This window comes from Coenobita brevimanus, chromosome 76 (genome assembly GCF_032717465.1).
Source record: "Coenobita brevimanus isolate Jiangsu-jjx chromosome 76, ASM3271746v2, whole genome shotgun sequence".
Lineage (NCBI taxonomy): Eukaryota > Metazoa > Arthropoda > Malacostraca > Decapoda > Coenobitidae > Coenobita > Coenobita brevimanus.
The window spans coordinates 13,901,101-13,927,904 of record NC_137029.1 but is presented as its reverse complement, the minus strand read 5'-3'; the positions used below and the strand labels follow the sequence as shown (position 1 = coordinate 13,927,904).

Genomic DNA, 26,804 nt, shown 5'->3' with positions numbered 1-26,804 from the left:
GTGTGTGTGTGTGTGTGTGTGTGTGTGTGTGTATGTGTGATAGCGAGATTTTGGAAATAATAATCTCTTTCGGACTGGCTGTACCAGGTGCTTTGAGGTTTATAACCATAAAAAAAAATGTCACAGATAACAGGATAAAGGCAAAATCAAATAACAGAACCTTGGTGAGAGGATTAATGGACAGGAAAAGGTGAACTGATTCAATTTTGAGAATCGGTAAGAGGTAAAGATCACAAAGGCAAGGTCAAAGTTACCGTCCTATGACTCAGAGAGGTGTGACTCAATTCAGATCAAACTTGGTGGAAGGGCAGAAGGTTAGTCGATGATGAAATTATTCTATTTTTAGACAAATAGGTCAAAATTCTAGGCCAAAGGGAAAGGTGTCTTAAGCACTTTTGATCCATTTCGAAGGAAACTTGATCCATTAATGAAAGATTATTTATTTGATTTTGAGAGTAGTCGAAGGTCACGGACAGAGAGAATGTTTGAAGGTCTTGGTCTTAAGGCTTCTCCACACGGTCAGTTGGCACCTGTAATGTTCGGGCATTCTGTCGTGTCGAAGCATGGCGTTGAATCATGTTATAAACAATAGATCAGAAACAAGAAAGACTTTTCATCATGCCTACTGGATTATTTGCACCATTTTATCGTTAACACATTTTAAACTAGAATGGCACTCAGTAGAGCGCATACCGCCGCCAACGCCCTATCTCGCAACGTCAAAGAAAGTGAAAAAAAAAAAAAAAAAAAAAAAAAATCCCTCGATCAGCACCTTCATCCGGGTCTGCAGCAAAATGTAGTGAGTGTATTCGGGGCCAATGCCTATTCTTCTATCAAATTTTGTGGAAATCCGTCCAGTAGTTTTTGTGTAATCTTGCTCACAAATCAACAAACAATCAAACAAACAGTCGGACAGGGGTGATGACATAACCTCCTTGGCGGAGGTAACTACAGGTGGCCACTGACCATATGGATGGAGCTTTAATACGGTGCGAGTGTTGCTCTTTCCAAGTGCTTCATCTTGTATTAATTTTGTAACAGCGAATTGCCATTAGAACATGATTAAAAAAAAAAATCAAAAGTGTTGCTCATAATAAAAATAATAATCGTGTACTTATTGATCACCTGGAATTTTTCTGGAAATATAAAATCATTATTCGGACTCTCCATTGACCCGGTGCAGACAGAATTTATTTAAACATTTCAGCATGACATGCACATCATCATCTGCCCGTACTAAATTCATTATTTGGATGATAGCGACATAGCATCAATCGCAGAACCACAAGACAGTCTGTCAGAGCTTCTCTTACTTCGGGATCCATGACGAATTTCTTCAGCAGTCTGTTTGTTGTTTAGGCATCTCGCCAACAAAGCAGGCAGAGCGACGATCGCTCCCTTGTGGTACCCGCTTCTACTAGCAAGAACGGCTAACATATTAGCCAAAAATTCCCTGTGTGACGCTACTTTAGGGCTTTCGGCAGTCGTCGTCTATGATCTGATTCTTTTCCTGCTCTGCCGTGACATCATCAGCTACATTCCATGAGACGGGCTTAAAAAAGGAATGGTGTGAACCGGACTTTTTTAGCCATGTATATGAAAGAGGACAACTACAATGGCTTCTGGATCTTAGAGCATCTTTGCCACGGTGGAAACAGGTACAGTCGCCTCCACGTATTTGTACTACAGGGAGTGAAGTGCTGGAGATCTTACGTGACACTAGTATATCTTTTATCTCACGCCTGCTATGATGGAACAGACTAATTGTCGAGGTCAGACCAGAGGAGACATAAGATGTAAAGAAATACACTGGTGCCACGCAAGTCCCTGAACACACCAGACTATGGAGTACTGAAAACAGAAAGCATTTGTATCAACTGTGCATGTCTCTCCTGGGAAGGAACCGGTTGTCTCATTTTCTGCTAATAAGCGGATGTCTGAGTTTAAAGAAGAGTGCAAATTTTCAGAGTGAGAGCAGTGTGTGTTAAGGAAGTCAGTTTGGACATCATGCTCGGACAACAATCTGATTCCAGCAACAGTACGAGAGAGAGAGAGAGAGATTGGGGAGAGGAGAGTGCGTATAACTAGAGGATGGATGGATGGATAGTTAGGAAGGGGAGAAATGGGTAGATCATTTGAATATTTGGGAGGAGGAAGTTGTGTGAGAAGCCAAGAGGCAGAGAGAAAGTGTCGAAATATATAGGTCAAAATATGGAGGAATTGCGTCTGTCCTTGCTTTAGGGAAATCCAAGAGCACCATTAATGCAGATGAACACTTCCCTGAAATAATTGTTTCATATGTCGTACAAGAGCTATGGTTGGTCGCAGCACAACCTGTGTCAGTGGCGTGGACTGATGACAGAAGCCTATGGTCTGTCTATTTTATGAAGTGCGTTTAGGCGTTGTCCCTCTTGGGAATTTCCTCGGTCGCCTCTCTGCCAAATGTGTACACCTCTCTGTCTCATGTCAGCTATTTACTACTTCTAAATGAAGTTTATTTACAGTATATATATATTTAATTATCTAATAAGGCTATATAATGTTATAAACGTCTCTCTTTTTCTAATAATAACAATGACTATTTACAGTATAAATACCACAACACTTGGCAACGTTGCTTTCCAACGTTGCCACGCTTGTAAGGGTAGAGTGACCATGTTAATCCAGGTCATTTCCACACTGGCCGCCACCTGAGATGGATGCTCTTACTCCTGCTACTCGCTCTCTTGGTGGTGTGGAAAATAAATCGAAATTATGAACCACAAATAAAACATCATACTTTAAGGAGAAATCATAGTCATAATAAAAAATAATGTTAGAGAGTGAGAGATAGTCAGTCAGGAAGCTTTTCCTCAAATTTTAATAATTCATAAAACCGTATAGACTTTTAATAGAAAGAAATCTACAAAAAATGCAATTTCTATATGCAGAGAGAGAGAGGAGAGAGAGTGGTGTGCTGGGAGGGAGAGTTGTCATTTGCTCCTTTTCTCTAATCCGATGAAGTTGCCGAGTACAAAGTATGGCAACACTGTGGGACGGTGACTCCCCAAGAGGGACAACGCCCAAACGCTCTCCATAAAATAGACGGACCATAGTCTTTTATAGCTTGTGACTCCCCTGAGAGTGCACCTGCTGGTGCATGGTGGAGGCAACCAGGCCGACGTGGGTACCTTGGTCACTGTTATGACCATCATGGCCATTGGTCCTCTGTATAACAATTGTTATGGTCACATTGGTCTATCAGTCTCTCGTTTGTCATAACATTAACTGTTACCATGTATGAGAACAAAATATGATGCAACTAAACATACAAAGCATTATAAAGAACATTCAAGTACGCATACCAGAGTTGAGGACGTTTTGATCGTACTTCATACACAAGCAGCAGAAGAACAAATAGGCAAATACGTAAGATAGATAAAGAAATACATAATCATCATCATCAGCATCATCACCCGGACCTCCTCTCCCACCCTAGGTCAGGGTGAGGAGTTTCAACGTTCAGACAGCCCAAGTTTGCCCAGTCCAATGTGCCACGTTTCCATTCACTCATCATTCAAGACCCCGGAATCCTGGCTCTATCTGATATGCCAAAAATTTTCATCACTTTCTGTAGCTTCACATAAACGTATCCGATACAGTCATACAAAATAATATAACTGTCTTCTCCAGAGTGACTGCAGGGGTGACAGTGAGGGTGGCGGCAGAGGAGTGGGTGCCCCACATAGCAGTCAGCCAGAGCCCTCAGGGGGATATCCTCATCAGGGGTCCCATGGCAAACCTCCTACATGCACTTTCAAAGGCACTAAACTTCAGGTCAGGCCAGATGCTTGTACGTATGTCTTATCAGGCATTAAGTTTCAGCTGTGGGTCTGGCCAGAAATTCAGGTTTGGTCAAGGATTTGGTCAAGTATCTCAGGTTGGACTAGGTCAAACCAGGTACTCAGATAATAAGTATTCAAACCATGTCACATGAACCCCGAGCTAGGGATTCGTCTCCATCTCACATCAGCCACTCGTTGCTATCATTTGTGTTTGTAGGATTGGTGGGAAGTAAGTGTATTTTTGAGAAGTAGGCATGAAAAAAATGTACGTATGTGCGACGTAAGACCCTGAAGAGGTGTTGCAGAGTGGCTGTAGTACTGAGCTGGTGAGCTGGTAATTCTGTATACCACAGATTCAGTCCTTATGAAACTGGGATTTTATTTGTGTGTTCCTATTATAAACACTCTTCCATAATCCCAACACACCATAACATAATCGTGATATATAAATCCTAAGGATTGCCAAGGCTTACTTTCAATGAAGTGTCCCTATGTTCAACTTAAAAAAAAAAAAAAAAAAAAAAAAGACCCAGTTTATTTTTTTAGGTACACGGCAACGAATCAGATGTAAAGCTGAAGATGTAGTTATTTACTATGATGGCAACAGTATTTTCCTAGCACACATATAAAGATCCTTGGTGTGTATTTTGACGGTCAGTTGCTTTTTGATACCCATATATATCAACTGAAGAAAAAAGTTTCCGGTGTGCTAGTGTATCTCAATAGATTTAAGGACAACTGTGATAAACCTACAAGGATTATAAATGTTCAATCTTTAGTACCCACTGTGATCAACTACTGCATAAGAATATGGGGCACACCTAACATTACATTAATGTGTCGGGTTCAAAGACTACAAAATTACAACAAAAGTAGCTGTAGGAGGAGTCAAAGTATATGATCACGTAACTTTATTCATCAGAGAACTGGAGTGGTTAAGAATAAAAGAAAAAATTGTATCTGAATTATCCGTAATGGTCGTTAAGATACTTAATAATGAAACTCTCGAATGGCTTTTGCGCCTTCCAGGCGTATATTGTGTATCATGAAGTAACACAAGACAGAAATATGATCTTCATGTTCCTAAGACGAACACAGATTGTGGTACTCGTTTACTTTATATACTAGGGCCTAAGATCTGAAACAAGCTCCCAAATACGACAAAAAAGCAAACATACAAACAGTTTCAAACATGCACTCAAATACTATCTAGTAAATCATGGTGTTAATTTGCTTCTTGAAATCTAACATGTTTCTTGTGACGTAATAGCAATGTGTGTTTAAAATCATTACTTGCTGTAGGTTAGTGCGTATTCCACAATATTACAGTATTTCACTGTATATTTTTAGAAGTATTACTAAACTGACAGATATGTTGTTAATATAAGTTGGAAAACCACTGTATAATGGAATAAAGTATTCTGATTCTGTTTCTGTCTGCTGCTGTCAGTACACACTGTACGAGATTCCTTAAGCTCAAATAATTATGCTGTGAGTAAGTTTTTTTTTCAGTCAGTTTCATGAGTGTGAGAGAGGATACGCAGCAACTGTTGGTACGCAGGGAAGGCACAAAACGTTGGAGCTCGTATTCGAGGTCAAGAAACTTAAACAAGTAAATACTCAGAAGGAATAACTGACTTTCATTCTTGCTCCGTGCACAGGTACACGTTGGTTCGTCCCCCTGACGGCGCCTGGGGCATCCCGACTGAAGGAGGAGACTGGAACGGCATGATTGGCATGGTTAAGAGGAATGTGAGTGAGCATCCAAGGCCTTTATACCTATAGATGGAAATAATTCAAAGCTTGATGGTCATACGGTTTGTCTAAAGTTATCCAATTAATACTATCATGTGGTTGGCAATGCAATTAGTCTTCCATGGAACATTATAGACGATATCATAATATAATGTTTAAAACAAACTAGGTAACCACAACTGTAACTGGCTGTCATCCTGAAGTAATTATTAGTCTTGGTCTCACTAGTCCCCAACATCATATCTGGGTTGAAGCATAAGAGTTATAACTGAGAGCACCATGCCCTCATACCGAACTTAATCACAGCAGTGCTAGAAAGGAACAGATGACGAACTGGGTCAGCTTAGACTATTCTGACAAGGTATACAGTGATGTTTCATTTGTGAGACTATGTTCATTTCTGCTTTTAAGAGTCACCGCAAAATATCTAAGTTGGAGTTTCCTTTTTTTGTTGTTGTTGTTGTTGGGTGGTTCCTCTTTGTGTCTTCCTCCTGTCTGGGAAATTTCTGGTGGGAGGAATGGGCATAAATAATTTTTTTTTCCCTTCCGATTTTTTTTTTTTTTTTTTTTTAAGAATTAGCAGCTGTCGACCATAAAGGCTGGGAAATTCTCTCTCTCTCTCTCTCTCTCTCCAGGAGGCAGATCTCGCTCTCGGTCCTTTTGGTCTGACATACTCGAGGTCTCGCGTGGTGGATTTCTCCTCGCCCATCCTCATTGACTACTACCGTATCCTCGTCCGCCGTCCTCGCTCCGAGCCAGACCCCCTGGGATTCCTCAGACCATTCAGGTACAAACAGTGATAAAAGTTCTGGTACTGCACACCATATCTTACTTCACATTAAGGGTACGTAAGTTACTTTCCTCCCTCATAAATTTCCTAAATACCGCACGGCATCAACTTTACACTAACAACATGTTCGTTACTTTTCTCCCTTACGTGTTTTGCTAAAATTGCACGACATCAACATAACACTTAGGGTATGTCCGTTATTTCTTCCCTTTGTGCAACTTGTCCAAGAGTTATCTAGGGTTAGAGACATGCAGCCTCCCCCTCTCATCTTGGGAAAGTTAACAACCAGAGGACAATGAGGAGTGAAAATGGTGGGATAAGAGGAGTGTTTACTTGGAACAGACTGAACACTCTCGTTAGTGATGATGCACCTAGAAATTTTATTTACTTCAACACAAGACAGAGAAAGCTTAGGGGCACACGGGAAAACATCTGCAGTAAACCTTTCACTGCTCTTGGTACACCTATGAATTTTCACTGAATTATCACTAGACGATTTTGTTCAGTTGAGAGAAATCATAGCAAGTGTTTAAACTGACTTTGCTGGGACACACTTTGATCTAGTCCTGACGCCTTGACCTACGACTAAATGTTTTAACAAGTTAATAGGCATACTCCTTGGCTAACTATCAATCGCTCCACGTAGTTTTGGTATAATCGGATCAAAACTAAATTTTTGTACACACACACACACACACACACACACACACACACACACACACACACACACACACACACACACACACACACACACACACACACACACACACCGACTATAACAACATCCTGCTGTCTCTTCGCGAGTGCGGTTGTAAACATTCACAACTGTCTGTTCTAAAATCAGATACTAATAAACATTCTCTGTTGTTCAGGTGGGAGGTTTGGGTGGCTCTGGTGGCCGGTGTGGGCGTGTTGGCCGTCGTGTTGTATCTGGCCACCCTGGTTCCCGTCCAGCGTGGGCGTGGGAAGGAGCTTATGGGACCATTAGACCAGTTTTTGGCACAGCTGTGGGTGGTGTACGGCTCCCTTATCTCACAGCGTACGTATAAAAGAGAAAACACTCATCCACTGGTTAGATCTACGAGGCATTTCTTTGGTCATCCAGGTCGGGTGAAGATGGTATGGCCTGGAGGGAGTGAGGGAGTAAGGTTCAAATCCCCTACGAGATATACAGATTTTCCTCACGTAACATTTTTTTTTTTTTTTTACATCATTGCTATGTAGAATATAGAGATGTAAAGTCAGAAATACCTACCTTGTATCTGTTGATCAGAGGAAGGTCTGTTTAAATAAAATGCTAAGTTTTGGAAAAGATACAGCGGTGAGCTGGTTACTAACAGCATTTTTGGATTTCATGGAAGAAGGGAAAATGTATCACGGGAAAGGGATAACTTGCCATTTTATTGTACAGAGAGAGAGATGATGGATGTGACCGTGGAGCAACAGGGGTACCTAGCAGTGTGGTAGGATATTTATATGATAAACCTGAGACCAACAGAGTTAAACATTAAAATCAGGATAGTCAGCAAAGAACATGGTGAATTTTACGAAGAAGAGGACGATTGGATAATATTTCTCGTAGAAAGAACGTGGCGGTTTTTACAAAAGAGGCGACTGGATGATATTTCTCCTGGAGAGAGACCAATGAGTGGTACAGTGAATTTTGAGAAAAATAGGAAGCTGAATGCAATGTTCATGGATTTCGGAAAGTGTATGACAAGTAGTCAGACTTACATCATGAAACCTTCCTGCTTTCCCGTCCTTGCCATTGACAGATGGAATAGTTACGTTATATACAACCCATTCCGTAACACCATCGAAAGGACCAATAGGTTTGTTGCTGTTTGCTTTCTTTTGAAGGTTCTTATAACATTTGGAACTGGTAGCAGACTGTTGAAAAAAGTAATTCAATGAGGTGGAAGCAGAAGAAACCTTGAGTGGATAAAGAGTTGAGCTAAGAGGGCAATCTGAGGGTGTCTGATCCAAGGACAGCGAACTCTCCACTTCAGTGAATACACTGATTGTGCAGAAAAGGACAATGGACAGGTAGGATAGTTTGACTATGAAGGAGAAAGATTGGAAATAACTACTCTCCTGTCAATCAACAAGGCTGTGCTACTTGGGAATGAGGAACGAAAGGTACAGAGATAGCTTTTACATTTGTGCGTGAGTGGAAGCAACGAAATCTGTAAGTGGACGCAGGGAAGAGAAAAAGTAATGATATATAATATGTGGACGGTGCTGATTCTTGGTGTTCTGTAAGGCTGAATCATTACTGTTCTCTCTCTCTCTCTCTCTCTCTCTCTCTCTCTCTCACACACCGATATATATATATATATATATATATATATATATATATATATATATATATATATATATATATATATATATATATATATATATATATATACTGTATATAAACTTGGATTTTATGGAGTAACTTACTTTTTAGTAATTGTTATAGTAACTTTTAATGATTAATGAATTATTGTGTCTTTCAATATCTACTTTCATATATTTTAATTTAATGACTAATGAATTTCTAATGACTATCTTTAACAAATGCTTTTTAAACACAATACACAAATTTAGTATACGTCTCCTTTTTGTGTGCAGATTGTTGGTTCTTCTTTAACACACCTAAACTTAAATATATATATATATATATATATATATATATATATATATATATATATATATATATATATATATATATATATATTAGGGTGGATCGTTGTTATATATTTTTTTCTGATATTCAAAATCCAGTAGTGCTCTAAAGTTGTGTACTTGCGAGAGAAAAATCACAGTGAACTCAAACTTTTCTGCAACAATATCCTCTGTCTCCTCTACGAGCTCAAAAAATGAAAAAGTCAACCAAAAAACACGGTATTTGCACGATTTTCATTTACTACAAGCCAGGCATAAATCATATAGCAATAGTCATAAATGTCTTCTAATTTGCATCCTAAACACACAGAAAAATTCTGCTTCATATTGATAGTATGATCTGCGTCCCCAGCTTAGGAACTTTTTATTATATTTTCATAAATTTAACCTCCACACTGAGGTGGTTTGGCCATGTGGAGAGGATGGAGGGTGAAAGACTGACGAAGAGAGTGTATGTGAGTGAGGTGGAGGGGGGAAGAGGGAGGGGGAGGCCGAGAATGAGATGGAGGGATGGAGTGGAAAGGTATATGAGAGAGGGGGGTGTGAGCTGGGAGCAGGGCAGTGAAATGGCGGGGGACAGGGCGACTTGGAGGCGATTTGTTTGTGGCCACCCCAAACGGGATTGAGGCGTCTGATAGGTAGATAGATAAATTTAACCATTTTCCAAAATATTCTAAAAAATCACAAAAGTTACGTAGATGCTTTTAATAGTTAAAAATGCAATGCATGGCAGCATATATGACTGTCTGTAAAGTCTCAGTGCTCTAGTATAACATCTTCTACCTCCAATTAGCATAATGTCATGCAGTGCATACCCAATACACGCCTACCCACCCCTTTATTCATATTACATGTGTTCCCTTCTTTCACTTCCAGTCTTCATTTATTTGTTACTGATGTAGCACCTCTCAAGTTTGCCATCTACAGACAGCTCTGATTGAAATGAATACTGAGCATGGATGACGTCCCAAGAAACAAGACTTTCGATTCTGTGTCCAATTTTTGGGACACCAAACGATTTAAATATGAACTGTCTTCCCACATATAATGATGATATGAGATCCTATCTATATGTACGGCAAAATTTGAAGACATGTGAAAAGGAGCCAGTATTTTCTGAGATTAATGTCTCCATCATTTCAAAGGTAAAGGCTGTGTGGCAGAGAGCTTCTATTCCAAAGGTCTCTGAGGAGTGCATTTTGCAGATGCTGAAGAGCCATCACAACAAGTACAAAATACTACAGAAACTAGCAAACGGAAAGAAGAACGTTCAAAGTTATCAGGGGAAAGTTCAAGCTTTTTAAAAAGATTCTCAGGACAGACTATGTGATGTTGCTGCTTGATAAGGACTCCAAGAACTGCAAGTGTGAGACGGAGAGAAGAGTGCCACAAATGGGGCGAGAATTTTTAATGCACCAGAGAGGAAAGAGAACAATGGTTATTGCATCTTTGGATGCTACCATTACTAGGAGAAATGTAAAATTGTTGCGTAGAAAACAAGCAACACCCGGTCCAAGTTCAAGCAATGACTTGACTTGTGTATTGCAGTAAAAGTTCAGCAAATGATGACAGTGAAGATAATTTTTCTCAACAACTTCGTACTAGAGCAAAACAAGAACAGAAAGGAAGGAGCAGGAAAAGATGCCTGCCATCTCTTACTATTGTGTGTGAGCGTGGTGTATTATTTGACACATTTGCTGCTTCTGTGGCAAGTGCTGTTCTAGACGACCTTGGTATGATAGATCAGACAGGAGGTGTTATTGACAGAAAAAAAAAAAAAAAAACATGTACGACAGCAGGAAATGATATTCATATACTAGAAAAGGCAATTCAACCACTCAATACCATCTACTTTGATGACCGTAAAGGCAAAACACTAAGAACTGAAAGCACAAAAAGAACTCAATGGAAAAGGACAGTGAACGAAGAACACATCACTATCTTGCAAGAGCTTTCTTCAAAGTACTTAGGACATGTCTGCCCATCCTCAGGAACTGCCGAAAATATCGGTACTGAAATGTTAGACTTCCTGCTCTCGAATAAAGTTGACACGTCAAAGATAAGGGCAAGCAATAGGTTGTGATGGAACAGTAAATATAGGACCAAAGAGTGGTGTGGTAGTTCCAGTGGAGAGAACTGGAAAGACCACTGCTATGGGCCATTTGCCTGCTTCACGCTAGTGAACTTCATTTACGGCTTTTGATCATTGAATTAGATGGACCAACTACTGGACCAAGAGGATTCACGGGACCAACTGGAAAACTGCTTGGCTGTGAAAAACTTCCTGTTGTGAATTTCAAAACTGTTGAAGCAGAAGACACTCAGAATAATTCCGCAGATTTGACTACTGATCATAAATACTTGTTGGACATTTACAAGGCAGTGTCACTGTGATGAGTCACTGGCTCAAAGAAGTCCAGGCAAATTAGTGCTCGTGAGATGGTTAACAACGACAAATAGAGTTCTGCGACTTTACGTTGCAACAGAGGAACCATCAGAGATTCTTGAAAAGATCATACATTTCATTGTGAAAGTTTATGCACCAATGTGTTTCAAGATAAGAACAATACTCCTCTGAAGTTTGCAGCGACACACCTTCATGAAACCATCTCTTGTGCAAAATCTCTCCCTCCTGATGTGTTTAAGACTGTAAAACCAGTAATTCTATGGAACGCATATTTTGCTCATCCCGAGACTCTTCTGATAAGCATGATCTTTGATGACGATAGACACATTCGTGAGCTGGGCTGGCGAAGGATTTTAAATGCATGGAACCGATCACAAGACAGAAGCAGATCATTCAAAATTCCATCATTGAACTTTGATACTGGAACTTACCACCACATGATAAACTGGCATGACAGCAATGTCCAAGTGACAGAACCACCTCTCACTACAGATTTGTCAACGGATGACATCAACAACATGGTGAAAAGTGGTGTATTTCTTGTTGATGTTCTGGAGGCTGACATTCCCTGTCATACCCAGGCTGTGGAACGTCACATCATGCTGGTGACAGAAGCCTCAGCATTAGCGGTCTGAGCACAGAAGAGGTGGTTTCATTAAAATTACTCTTCAGTTACACAAACAAATACCAAAATGTGACACAAAGTCACAGTTCAAGTCCCTTTCTGATAAGTAGATAAATTCCAATAAGGTAGGGTGGATTTGCTGGGTTAGGGTGGAACTCAAAATACACCCACCTCCACGTGCTGAGTTCTGGATTACTTTGCTAGTATATTTTTTGCAAAACAAGCGAAAAGCTGTATACACTTGACTGAATTACAACTTATTCCCTGAATATCTCATCATGGTTATCTAAAACTTTTAACTTTGCAATTAAAAAAAAAAAAAAAAGATAATAGCTATTAAAATGGAGCATTTGGGGAGGCAAAGGATGTTAAGCTACGGCACTTAGATTTTTAACACAGTCAGTTATGCTTTGTAACATTACATTTTTAACTACAAGAAGCATCTTTGTCACTTTTCTGATAATTATGAATATTTTGACAAATGCTTAAAATTTATGACAATTTAATTATAAATTCCTAAGTCGGGGAGGCAGAAGGTTTTATTTAATACGAAGCATATTTTTTTCTATAAGCTAAGGATGAAAAGGAGATATTTATAACTGTTGCTATATGATGTATGCATAGCTTGTAATATAAAAAAAATCTTAAAAAGTCATATTTTCGATATATATATATATATATATATATATATATATATATATATATAGATAGATAGAGATAGATAGATAGATAGATAGATAGATTGATAGATAGATAGGAGGCCTACTGAGAGTGAGAGAGAGAGAGAGAGAGAGAGAGAGAGAGACGAAAACTACAACCATCCCAACACGTCTTCAGCCTCACTGTTCCTAACTGGTGTTGGCGGGGGCGGCAGTGGTCATGGGAAGGGGGGGCAGGCGTGGCGAGTGGCGGTGGCGGCGTGGCTGGTGGTGGCGCTGGTGGTGGCACGGTCGTACAGCTCTGCCCTCACCTCGCTCCTCGCCGTCAGAAACGTGCCCGTCAGGTAGGCTATTGGAATGTGCTCTAATTGGCTTTGGTGATTTCGTAACACCTTACCCTGTGCGATTTATTCTCCACATTACACGTTTTTCTTCCCCTATAAATTACTGAGGGAAACCCTGTCAGTACTAAAAATTTATGCACAACAAAACGGAATATTAAAGTGTATTATGCATAAGACATGGATATGGAAGAAGTGTTTAGATGCTCTTATGCCTTCTAAGTAAGAGAACGTCGGTTAAGTTAGGTATCTCTGGCCATCTCGATATCCTCTTGTTTGTTTACGCTGCAAAAAAGTCAATATTAAACCAGTAAAATACAGGACACTGAAGGCGCAATATGCTATACCTGTACGAGCTGCAGTGAGAGGTTTAACGAAGCCTCCTATGCCCGCTACTGTAAGCTAGAATACGGCCTATTGACCGAAGCTTGCCTTAGGTACCTTAAACCATATTCTCGTTAACTTTGGACATTTTGCAGCGTCTGTTCCTCAGTGATGCATTTACATTTCACATTGTTATAATCCTCTTGTACTCGGATGTTACCAATGCCAACTGTGCCAATACTAAAACGATATACTTGTAACAAATATGCAAGCGAATATTAAGGAGCAGTATGGAAAATATATCACTAAGGAAGAGGTGCTATGAAGATTCTTATGCCAGCGGGAACACGACCGACTTTGCAGTGTTTTCTTACAGGTTAATACGTGAAATGGAAGGCAGATCACCAACTTCTGACGGATTATTAGAGTTGATCAACCGGCATCTTACATTACAAAGTTCAGTCAGGAATGGCAGAAGCCCGGTATATTCCATCTTCGTCACGTGCTTCAGAAATTACCATTTAGAAAGGAGTTTTGCTTTCCTGTCCATGATTTAACAGTTAAGAATACGCTCCCCACTAATCTTGAGGTAGATTGATATTTCTTTGTTTTTCATTTAGGTTGCGTTAGATTTTCCAGTCTTTTCTTCGAGTTCTTTATTTCTTATTTTTTATTTGTTTTTCTTGAGTAGGTGAAAAGTGTAGGGATGGGAAGAAATAAGATATAGGTAAATCTCTAGTGATAAATAATGTATGTAATGGTTCTGATTGCAAGTAAATTTAGCGAGAAAGGGAAGAGGTGCTTCAGTGATGTGAAAGAATCTTGGGTTTGGGAAACGGTAGGAGGAAAGGGGAGGGTTGTACAAATATGATACATATAAATAGCGGGTATTTGCGAGAGAGTGAAAAGAGGTTGATAAAAGACCAGAGGGGGTTAGGAGAAACGTACTTAATGACAGGTGAGCCAGATAATAGAAATAATACAGATTTTTTTTTTTTTAATCCAAGGAAGAAGGAACCATAAGCAATAAGCCCGGAAAATTGTTCCCAAGAAAAAATATAAAGATAACAGAGAGCCCAATTCAAGATCCGTTCATTTCGAGATGCCTCGAAACATTGCATTTGAAAGACTGGAAGCCATGGGCAGTAGGAAATACAGACAGAGGGAGACAGTTTCAGAGCTGACCTGTTGCATAAAAGAAGGTCTGGGAGTAACGGTTAACTTTTGCATTAGAGAGTTGAACAGAAAAGGGATGCGAGTTTGCTGCTAGACAGGTGCTACACGCCCACTGTAATGGTGAATGGATGCAAGCAGACAGTTCAAAGGAACAGTGGACATTGATGTAGCGAAAGAAAAGAGATAAAGATGCAACAGTGCGGCGAAGAGACAGAGATTTAAGGGAGCCAGTAGGAGGAGGAGGAGAGTTCATCATCATCATCATCATCATCCAATCCTATGTCGCCCCACAGAGGAGCGTAGGAACCTGGGGCTAGGCAACTTGGTCCTGACATTTAAGATGAGAGTGACCAGCCTCACTCATCACTGAGTGGCATTACACGAGCAATCAACCCCAACCAGCCCTTGGATATAAACCTTCACCGGCTCAATCCGATTGGAGTGCAATAATTACCCACTAAACCACCAGGCGCCAAAAATTTGGTTATATGGTTACCACCCAGCGTAGTAAATGGTTTCCGGGTGTAAAGGAAACCATTTGGCTTGTCACTCAGTGTAGAGTCACCCACAAGCAGAAGGAAGAGGAAAGAATGAAGGAAAGAAAGACAGAAGAGGGGGTGTAAAGTTACCCGTAGCCAGAAGGACAAGGAATGAATGAAGGAAAGGAAGACAGAAGAGGATGGAAGGAAAGAAGGATGGAGGAGAGGAAAGGGCAGACACCCGACAGCATCACTACATCGAGTGAGTGGATGGTGAGCGCCCCCACCTACCACAAGGAGGAGAGTTAATGAGACGAAAAACCATCGACTCCACCTTGTTGAGAAGAGCTGTATGTGGGGAGCCTCCCCACACATGAGAGTTGTGCTCTACATAGGGATGAATAAAACCTGTGTATAAAGTCAACAACTGCAGTGGTAAAGAAGGCACAGTGTAAGGCTTAGCATAACTAATCACTTGGCAACAGATTTTACAAGAGAGGTAATACGATCTTTCCAAGATAAATCCTCAGAGAATGAAATTTCAAGTACGTTCAAAGATGATTCAGGATTGAGTTGGATACTGTTAAAAATTAGAGCATACCCCTGCGGAAGATTCTGACGGGTTGAAAGATGTAGGAAATGAGTCATTGATGTAGTGCTGCCTACTTCTTCCTTTACCTTTATTATTCTTTTTCTGTGTCTGCCCTCCTCTTTTCCTATGTCTCCCATCTTGACTGTCACTTTTTATTACTTTTCTTTCCTTTTGCAGGTGGCTTTACATTGAGCGACAAGCCTAATAGTGTCCTGTTAGCCAGAAACCATTTATAGCGCTGGGTGGTAACCATATAACCAACCCACACGTGTTCCCTACGTGTCAGCTAGTGGGTTGGTGGAGGGTTAGTGGCTCTCCCCGCAAAATCACTAACTCAAAGACAAACGGCCACCCCTTACGGGATTGTGGCGTCTGGCTATTGATAGAAAAACAACAGGATTACTTTACCCCAGTCAGACATATGAGCCAAGTCAGACATTAGGATAAGTGTGCCATAGCCTCATCCCTTGTTTGTTGAAGCATCTGCTAAGACGGACGCTGCAGGAGTGAATGGAAAGGTAAAGGGTGGAGTTATAAATGAGTGAATAGGATTAAATGTACAATTTAGGTCATTGATGAACAGATGGGAAAGAGTTGGTGATAGGACAGAGCCCTGGGGAACACCACTATTGATAGTCCTAGAAGGGCGGTGACTGCCTACAACAGCAACTGTAGAACGACCAGAGAGGAAGCTAGAGATGAAGGCACAGAAAGAAGGAAAGGAACCGTAAGAGAGCAGTTTGGAAATTATGGATTTATGCCAGTCTCGATCGAAAGCTTTTGAGGATGACCAAGCGTCTGAAAGGATGGTGAGATGACCGCCAGTGGAGCGTCCCTGGCGGAACCCATACTGACGATGGAAAAGACTATAATAAGAAAGGTGCTTATTTATTTATTTTATTTTTTTAAGGAATAGATTCAAAAACTTTTGAAATACAGGATGTTAAAGCAACTGGGTGATAGTTAGAAGGCTAGGAATGGTCAACTTTTTTGGGGGACAGACCGAATGAGGGCAAACTTCTAGAAAGAAGGAAAGATACAGGTTGACAGACAGGCGAAGTAGTTTACTTCGGCAGAGAGTAAGCACAGAAGCACAGTTCCTGAAGACAACAGGAGGGACCCCATCAGACCCAAATACCTTGTTAGTACTGAGGCCAGTTATGGCAGAAAATACATCAACTGGAGACATTTTAATTTCAGCCATGAGGAAGTCAGAGGGGGAAATGATAGAGGAGCAGCACCGGAATCGTCTAAGGTTGATATAGAGGAAAAAATCTGAGCAAAGAGTTCTGCTGTATCAGGAGAAGAAACAACTACAGAGTCAACAAAGCGGAAAAGAGGAGTGAAGGATGATGAAGTAAAGTTGTTAGGAAGGTTTTTGGCAAGGTGCCAGAAGCGGCAGGAAGAAACTGAGTTCGAGACTTCAGAGCATTGTGCAAGAATGAAATTATTTTTACCGGACCGAGGGACAGACAGCACAGTTCCGGGCAGAAACTTAAAAGAGAGGATGTTCAGGAGTGGGTTGGCTCCAGTACCTTTTGAAGGCCCTCTGCTTGTTGTGGTCGGTATTAGTACAAGCGTCGTCAAACTAAGTATTTTTTTGTTTTGTTACTCACATGATAAGGGAAAGGAATGTATGTTTTCATGCCCAAGAGAATAACTCCATATTACGTGAGGCACACTTAGATGTCTCTCGACCATGGAAGCAACAAACATTCCTCAGAAGATAAAAGAAGTACTGACAGAGGTCCTTCCAATCAGCAGCTCCAAAGTCTCGAAGTCGCTGCTTCTTGTGAGGGTCCACAGGCCTTACTGGAGCGATAGGCTGTAATCGGAGGGGCCCAACGAGGGGAAAAGATGAATAGCGTGAACAGAAGGATTAGGTGTAAGGAAAAGGTCAAGTATTGGAGCTCTATCCAATGCGGCCAGGAATGCTGGTAACGTGCTGCTCAAGCTGCTGTAGGTCACTGAGGATAGAAAAGATGTAGGCTTGTTCACCAAGTGGATCAACGAAAGGAAACGAAAGACAAAGTTGGTGATGAATAATGAAATCAACTAGAATGGAGATTTCAGAGAAAAGAGAAATTGATAGGATGTGCTCCATCTTAGAAGTAAGATAGTCAAAGAATTTTTCATAGTCAGTAAAATTCGGGAATATGTAAAGAGCTTAGATACATTTAGTCTGACAGTGACAGGAACGCCGAAATCAGAGAGTAGAGAATTAAAAAGAATCAAATTCAGGAACACAAGAGTAAGATCTATTATTGCCTACATTTACAGAACAGCCACCTCTGGCTTTGAAGTGAGAATAGATAAAGTAGAAGGATACGGAGAAGGGTTTGTTATCAGTTGCCTCAGACAGCTGAGTCTCAGTAAGGAAGAAAGGGTGGGGTTTAGAGGAAGAGAGGTTGTATTCAACAGAGAGAAAATTGGGGGAAGGGCCGCAAATGTTGCAGAAATGAAGAAGAAACGAGTCAGACAATGGTTCCAGGCATCTCACTTGGCCGTTACCATGAGAGGGGGCTTTGGGATGTACCGAGGGAATATGTGGTATGTTTTAACCCTTTTAATTTGATGACATAATTTGATTACTTATTCTTTTTATGTCCAGCCGAATTTATTTACTGAAGGTAAGATTTCATGCTGGTAAAAAATGAACTAATACGATATCCAACCCTTCTACTTCAGGTTTCTCTGAAACAGAACACAACAATGTCATTTGGTGGTAGCAGATGGCCCGTGAAAGTGACCATATAACTGTACATCGGTTTAAACGTTACTTGAAATATTTACTATATAATATCAAATTTTTTTTATATATTTTTCTTTGAGTTGACACAGCTTGTGGAATGTAATTTCATCTTTCATAATTTCCCTCTTGCATCATATGAAGTCTAGAACCATCTTCAACACAAATGGAGTGGGACTGAGTCTCATACAATGCACCAGCCATGTGTTGTTGTTGTTGTTGTTGTTATTGTTGTTGTTGTTATAATAATAATAATAATAATTATTATTATTATTATTACTAGTAGTAGTAGTAGTAGTAGTAGTAGTACCAGGTATTAATAGTACTATTATATTGTTATTATTAATACCAGGTATTATTATTATTATTATTATTATTATTATTATTATTATTATTATTATTATTATTATGTGGTAGGTGGGGGCGCTTACCATCCACTGACTCGATGTAGTGCTGCTGTCGGGTGTCTGCTCTTTCCTCTCCTCCATCCTTCTTTCCTTCCATCCTCTTCTGTCTTCCTTTCCTTCATTCTTTCCTTGTCCTTTTGCCTACGGGTAACTTTACATTCCCTCTTCTGTCTTTCTTTCCTTCATTCTTGGCTCTTCCTTCTGCCTGTGGGTGACTCTACACTGAGTGACAAACTGAATGGTTTCCTGTACACCAGGAAACCATTGACTACAATGGGTGGTAACCATATAACCAAACTTTGGCGCCTGGTGGTTTAGTGGGTAACTATTGCGCTCCAATCGGATTGAGCCGGTGAAGTTTATATCCGAGGGGTGGCTGGGGTTGACTGCTCATGTAATGCTACTCAGGGATGAGTAAGGCTGGTCACTCTCATCTTAAATGTCGGGACCAACTGCCTAACCCTGGGCTCCTACGCTCCTCATGGGGCAATGTAGGATTGGATGATGGATGGATGGATGGATTATTATCCGTCCCCGTCCCGAAGGGGCTTGGGAACGGGTATTGTTTGCACTTGGTCTGTCTGTTTGTCTGTCTGTCTGTCTGTTAGCAACTTTACGCGAAAGCTACTGGTGCGATTTTGACCAAAATAACAGGGATGATGGTCTATGACTTGATCCCCTGATTAAATTTTGGGCCGAATTGGGCCAAGCCCAAGCTGTAGGAACCCCCCCCCCTCAAAAAAAAAATTGTAAGCAAAAATCTTTTTTTCGCCATAACTCCTCTCAAATTCGTCATATGGACATGAAACCAAAGCCTAAATGTGTTGCATCCTATAACATGCCTCCTTATATCAGGGGGGGTCACCCCCCAGTTAGCAGTAGGGGGGTCAATGTCAGGTGGATCGGGCCTAATATTTCAAATAAGCATAAAATCATCAATTTTCACCCAATTTATTCCAAATTTGATATGTGACATCTCTGACTAGATATCGTGTTGTGTTTATAGGTCCTCACTAAAATGACTGCGGGGGACGGGTTTGCTGTGCCACAACCTCTGGTTATCATTGTTATTATTTTCATTATTATTATTATTATTATTATTATTATTATTATTATTACCACTTCCTCGATGCCCTACAGGTACAACTTCCTGAGACAGGTGATAGAAGACCGTCAACTGCACCTGGTATTCGAGAAGGCCACAGCCCTGGTGGAGCACATGTCGGTAGGTCAGGTCTGGCTACCTCAGGGGTAAGGGCTGATGTGACTGCTTATTGCTTGGGTTAGATTGGGTTAGGTTCTAGGGCAGTGCTTCTCAAACTTTTTACTTAATTCCCCACTTAACATCTTCATGGTCCCTCTTCAGTTTTCTCTCAAGTCCCTCACAAATTATGATAAAAAAAAAAAAACTGTTTTTGCGCTCTTTAGTCATTTTAATGCTTACAGCTATCAATCAGAATGCATATTATGTTACATGTCAGTGGGATGTATGACACTGCTTTCAGTCAACTGATTCCAGGTTGAGCCACTGATAACACACATCTCATATCTGGGTCCACATTCAACCTGTTTCGGCTTTTTCTTTTTATGTGTAAAAGGGTGGAGAAACCAGATTCACATAAATACTGTATGTTTTGGAAATTTGGCAAGAGGACTCTAAGTGCGATTGCACTAACTTTTGGATATGACTGATGCATGGAGCATCAGAACACGGTCACAGATTTTTCTTCAAAAAAGTTTCTGGCAGCAGAATTCTTGAGGTCAAGGAATTCGAAAAGGAGCAAGGCTACAAGCTTAAACACATGGCCCCCTTACCCGAACGTAAGGCGGACACACTCTGATTTATTACTTACACTAGCCCGCCATGGCACCCCTAAAATCCTGCCGTAGGCCCCTTGGGGGCCATGGCTCCCAGATTGAGAACCAGTGTTCTAGAGTATGGAGGTGATATAACTGATTCTATCTTTGACTGAGATAGATTCTAGGGGATGGTGGTAATGTGATTGATTGTAGCATACTTTAGGCTGAGTTATGTTTTAGGGGAATGTGGTGGTGTGACTAATTCTAGCTTACATGAGGCTGTTAGATTTTGGGGATAGGTGATGATATGACAGGTTCTAGTTACTTTAGACTTACCGGCAGATGCTACGGGAATGTGATGATGTGACTAATTTTAGCTTATATTAGGTTGGGTAGGTTCTAAAGGAAGGTGGTGATGTGACCGACTCTAGTTTATATATATTAGGCCGAGTTAGGTTTTAGGGGAAGGTGATGATGTAACCAGTTTTTGCATACATTAGACTGGGTTAGGTTCTACGATAAGGTTATGATGTGATTGATTTTAAGCATACATTAGGGTGATGTAGGTTCTAAGGTCAGATGGTGATGACTTATTCCAGCTGGACAGCGTAGTCTATTGCGCTGGATTGGAGTCCATGTCAGTGATGGAGCGATTTGTTTTCCTTTTGATGCGATTCCTAGTGCTCGTTCTTCCAGTGTTTGCGGACCACCATAATTATCTTTTTAGTAGTATCCGTAGTCGAAAGGTGTGTGTGTGTGTGTGTGTGTGTGTGTGTGTGTGTGTGTGTGTGTGTGTGTGTAGTGATAAACCAGTCCAGTGTACAGGTGTCTTTCCCTGGTACTGCACAGAAGGTGAAGAGCGGCGTGTACCGTGATCTGGCAGACACCATTGGCGAGGGTCGAGCACACTTCTTGGCCTCGTCCGCCCTGTACGATGCCGCCTACAGTCAGGTGCGTGCTGGGTCACACGCCCTGCTGGTCGAGGACACCACCTGCAGGAAAGTCTACTCCGACGACTTCACTAGGCACGGTAGGGAGGCCAGAGGATGGACTTACGTCAGGAGTTAGGATATTTTTTTTTCTAATGCAAGAAAGAAGGGACCAAAGGCAAGAAGCCCACAAGATTGTTTCCTCTATTTTTTGCATTTTTGATAATCTGTGTTTTAGGACTGTAGTCAGGGTAACTGATTTATTTTGTATATGATGTGGCCAGGCTAGGAGTCTGTACAGAAGTCTTGGGACGTTTGCAGGTTCTTGAGATATAGAAACATAAAGACAGATATACAGTAACATAAAGTGTTTTCAGAATTATGAAGACAATAAATGAATCTAAGTGTACGGGAATGCAAGAGGTCACATAAGGGGTATTTTTCCTTTGCATCAGGTCAGACTTGTATGGACACAATGGAAAATGGGTTTTATGTGCAATGGATGTGTGGACGTAATGAAGGTTAGTGGTGTGCGTGTGCTTAATGAGTAATGAAGGGCCTTTTTGGAGGGTCTAGATCAGTGGTTCTGTATCAGGGAGGTGCGTCTCCATAGCGGGGCGTGTATTATATACAAGAAAGGCGCAAAATTCCACAAGAAACTCAAGGAATGCCCAGAATAAGTGACTGTATATCATGACAACCATTTGACTGATATTCGCTCTTTACATTTCGTTTCTGCTCAGTACTTCGAAGCGGGTTTTTCTCTGTATCTATGTACTATTTTTTTTTCCTCTAACTCTCCTGTGGTGGGTCCTTGTTTGAGATACTTATTCTAAGTATCTCGTGAGAAAGATAAGATCCCAAGAAGTCTGGTACCAAATAATGAACAATATTTGAGTAATTTTAAATTGGAACATTGTATACTGTACTGTGATTATGCTTGATGTCCATTTTTCAGTTCTGACAAAGATCAGTCCCCCAAAGTTTTGTTTTCCTAAATTTCCTCATTCGAATAGCATAAGTGCTAATGCCCTTTGCGTCCGCACGTTAACGCTTTCTGTTTCTCACACTTTTTCTTCTGTTGAGGTATTTTTTAGTATATGAATAAGAGAGCTCAGTGATAACTACTTCTGTAAACTGAAAATAAGGGGTTCGTTATCATAGAGATGGAAATTTGACAAATAGAAATATTTATTGCTGTTGAAAGTATATATGATCATGTGATGGTGCTTACCTCTGTGTGCTGATGTTCATGGTCATGCAGTAAAGTTTATGGCCTTATGGTGGTGTTAATGGCCATGTGGTGATGTGGCCATGTGGTGATATTCATGGCCATGTGATAGTGCTTATGGCCATATGTTGGTGCTTACAGCCATGTAGTGATGCTCATGACTTCGCAGTGATGTGCATGACCATATACAGTAATGGTCTTGATGACCAAGTGGTATGTTTTATGGTCAGGGATGGGCTTAATCTACAGTTCTACATAAAAAATTTTTATGGTGTTTATTACAATGCTTAAAACAATATAATATATTTTTCACAGTGTATGTATGTTGTGAAGGAAGCAAACAGTTTTTTATGTTGCTTAAATACTCTTGGATGAAGTATTTGATTATATGGCAACTGAAAAAAAAAAAAAAGTGTCTTATTAAGGAAGGACTGGGCTGGGGCGGGGTGGGGGTGGGGGGGCTGGAAATAACGACCAACTCTTAAAATGGGGTGCGATCCTATACAAAGGTTAAGAACCGCTGCTCTAGGGTACATCAGAGATATAATGGACCATGGGGAGTCTTGTCAGTGTGAAGGGAGAGTACACCAGGTGTCCAATATGATGGCTTTTGCGGAGGTTTCTTCAAATAGCAGAACATTCCAAGCACAGCTTTTCAACTGAAGGCCCCAGTGGTGCAGGAGGTAGCTGGGCATTGTGCTGACGACTGCCTCAAAGGCGACGGACTAGTGCAAGGGATGCTGGCTGATGGGCAGTTGGGTAAGGGTGGACTCGAGAGAGAGTCTGGAGTTGCAAAAAGTCAGGATCGATTTTTGCTCTTGTTTCCTAAGTGTCTGGAGGAGAGAACGACAGATCTAAATAAGATTTATGATTCTTTACAAAGGTGCTCAGGAAAAGAAAGAGATAAGTCAGCTTTTGAGTTAGACCAGCAGATAATTGACTTACTGCTCATTTATCCGCTACTCAAGATACATCTGATTCTGACTGATATCCTGAAACGAGGTTTGGGCTAAAGGGCGCTATCTTCATGCAGGACACTGGAAAGTAAAACAATAGGTTGTGCTGGTTCCCACCTCCTCGCATTCTAGCCATACGTACGTCTTCTGCACCGCTGCTGTCGTCAGTGTCATAGGAATAGAAGTGAGGCCTTCTTTGGACGAGGGATGACGTGAGGCCACGTCGTTTACCCTTGTCTGTGTCATAAAGGCTTTGTAGTTACTTGTAGAGAAGTATATTTTAGACTTGTGGTCGAGCGGCTTTTATATCTTGTAGTAGTTTCCCCACCAGATGTCATGTAGTGACGGGAGAGGTAAAGAATAGTATGGGACTATTTTTATTTGTCTTGGAAATATTAAACAGGTATAATAGTATAAGTCCTGGGTAGCTACCTCCCTGTCTCGCTATCTCTCTCTCTCTCTCTGTTCTAAGGCTAATCTCCGTCTCGACCTCTCTCTAGGGTCGCTTGTCTCCTCCTCCACTCTCTTTCCTAACATCTCGTGTAGTAGGGTGTGTGCGTCACGTATCTTCCTCATGGCAACAGAACTTTCTCACGAGAGGACTGCTGACAGCTAACTGAATCATCTCCTTACTGGCCGCTGTCATCAGCTTTCCTCCGTGTAAGCGTTTAGCGCTGCTCGCTTCTCGCAAACACAACACCTTCTCATCATTTGACTTCCTGCTTCTATCTGTCTCTCTATCTATCTATTTATCTATCTATCTAGTATGATTTGCAATTATAATATGGAGACCTACCACATTGCTCTGCCGCGCAAAAATGGCGTACCATCGACATTTAATAGTTATAATATATTAATACATACTACATACACATTATAATGAACTTATAAGCTAATTAAGTGAAATACATAATATTGTAAAGTAACATAATTGTATGAATATTGTATACATATATTATTCATAGTAAATAGTGATTATTCAGTAATATTACATTTAAACAAGTTGTATACATATTTGAATAAATGCAATGGTTGTTGTATAACACTTGTAAGACGTGCATGTACAACAGACGTACGCATATAATTGTGCAATGGTAATACTGCTAGGTTATACATTACATATTTGAGTTATCACTTTAGTAATGTCTAATATTTCACCTAACTTGTATGATGATACTGGTAATATAGAATTGTGCTATAATTGTATGACTTATAATATTGTACTAACATTGTGGTACTACATAATTGTAACATTTTATGAATTGTTACCAAATATTGTGTTAATGCATAATTGTGTTGGCCTTATAATTATAGTTACATAAAAGTTACATCTTGTTAATGCAACTGTTTTGTCGTTACATAATTGTTACATATCGTTTGTAGGTACATAATTGTTGTTAAAGTTACATAAAAGTTACATCTTGTTAATGCAACTGTTACATAATTGGCAAAATGTAACATAATGCAATCGTTTGTCGTTACATAATTGTTACATATCGTTTGTAGGTACATAATTGTAGTTAAAGTTACATAAAAGTTACATCTTGTTAATGCAACTGTTACATAATTGGCAAAGTGTAACATAATGCAATCGTTTGTCGTTACATAATTGTTACATATCGTTTGTAGGTACATAATTGTAGTTAAAGTTACATAAAAGTTACATCTTGTTAATGCAACTGTTACATAATTGGCAAAGTGTAACATAATGCAATCGTTTGTCGTTACATAATTATAATATGGAGTAACAATTGTAATAACTGCAGTCCTAACATATGCTGCGGTCGATGATAGTGATGATGTGTCGTGCCACTTGTATGTGGAGACAACAATTTGCTTTTTTTGTTTGTAGTTTATGTGGTATTTTGGCTTATGTAGTAACACTTACACTTATTTTCATTTGTTTGTTATGTGATCTTACTCTATTTCTCTTTTTTCTGTTTTACTTTTCTTTCTTTCTTTCTTTTTTTTTTTTTTGTATGTATTGATTTTCCATAGTTTGTTTCTCTTTGCTTGTGTACGCTTGTTTCCATGTTGTTCATGGTTACATAATTACTGGTTAATTTTCTTGGGATACTTTTTCAAAGTTTAGTTTATATTGCACAGATACTATAAAATGATATTATATAGTCCCATATTTTGTTATTTTATATAAAAAAAAATATATATACATATATACAGTATTAACTATACACACTGACTTGTTCACCTGTACCTCTCGTGAGTAATATGTGTGTCAGCACTGTGTGGAAATCATTGTCTTCACGATTGTGTTGAAGATGTTCACTCTTGCTAACGGCATTTGTGTTGGCCATTTTTTTTTTTTTTTCTAGTTTACCTTGTAACTTAATTTGTATGTTTCCACTAGGTAGCTTTAATTAATAAATGTTTAATACAGTTCTTTTAATTGCTCACTGAGTAACTGTGATGGTATATTTTCTTTATCGCTTGTAGATATAATAATGTATAGTTGTATGTATGAAACACGTATTTTATGTAGGTATGAATGGTAACACTCGTTGGTAGTAAATAAATGTTATAATAAATGAATGAATATATACAGTGTAGAATATTTATTGTTGGTGATTATTTAGTGTTTGAGTTATGGAGATAACTGAAGTAAGTATGTGTATTTAAACTGTAACTATACAGCACGTTTTATATGTTTGTGCAGAAGCTTATTGTCTATCACTGTGTATTGTATAAATGAAGTAACTATGTAACTTACTAATTTTTACCGTGGTGGGAAATGGTGTGAGTGGTGGTGCAGGTGGTGTGTTGACTGACGTGGCGTCTGTTCAGCAAGCACGCACGATGACCTCAACTTCCCACACTGGTAGCTGTGGTGAGTGAATGAGTAGCGATGAGTAACTTGAGTGAAGACGAGTGAGTAAGATGAGTTGTAAATCGTGTCTCACTCTTCGTTTGTTTGTTCCCTTTATTCTATGTGGAAGTTTTCTCTGTCCTTTTCTCTAGTGATTTATTCGTTGTAGGATGAAGACTGCCGCTACTTGTAGGTGCGTGTAGAAGATTATACAGACGACGTAGAGTTGTTAATTGTAGTTGATTGTAGATGGCTGTAGTTGATTG

General features: G+C 40.0%; 1 protein-coding gene across 1 annotated transcript in view; it reads left to right on the top strand.

Annotated features, from left to right (window-relative positions):
- The first annotated feature begins 3,700 nt into the window (after nucleotides 1-3,700).
- The window catches only part of LOC145408177 (putative glutamate receptor), a 49,451-nt gene continuing 26,347 nt past the window's right edge, over nucleotides 3,701-26,804 (top strand). The window contains exons 1-8 of the mRNA XM_080278928.1: nucleotides 3,701-3,816; nucleotides 5,486-5,576; nucleotides 6,215-6,366; nucleotides 7,242-7,408; nucleotides 8,521-8,531; nucleotides 12,959-13,074; nucleotides 19,939-20,023; nucleotides 21,448-21,628. Of these exons, the coding sequence (XP_080135054.1) occupies nucleotides 3,773-3,816; nucleotides 5,486-5,576; nucleotides 6,215-6,366; nucleotides 7,242-7,408; nucleotides 8,521-8,531; nucleotides 12,959-13,074; nucleotides 19,939-20,023; nucleotides 21,448-21,628 (847 nt within the window). The 5' untranslated portion in view covers nucleotides 3,701-3,772. The remainder of the gene's footprint in view (nucleotides 3,817-5,485; nucleotides 5,577-6,214; nucleotides 6,367-7,241; nucleotides 7,409-8,520; nucleotides 8,532-12,958; nucleotides 13,075-19,938; nucleotides 20,024-21,447; nucleotides 21,629-26,804) is intronic.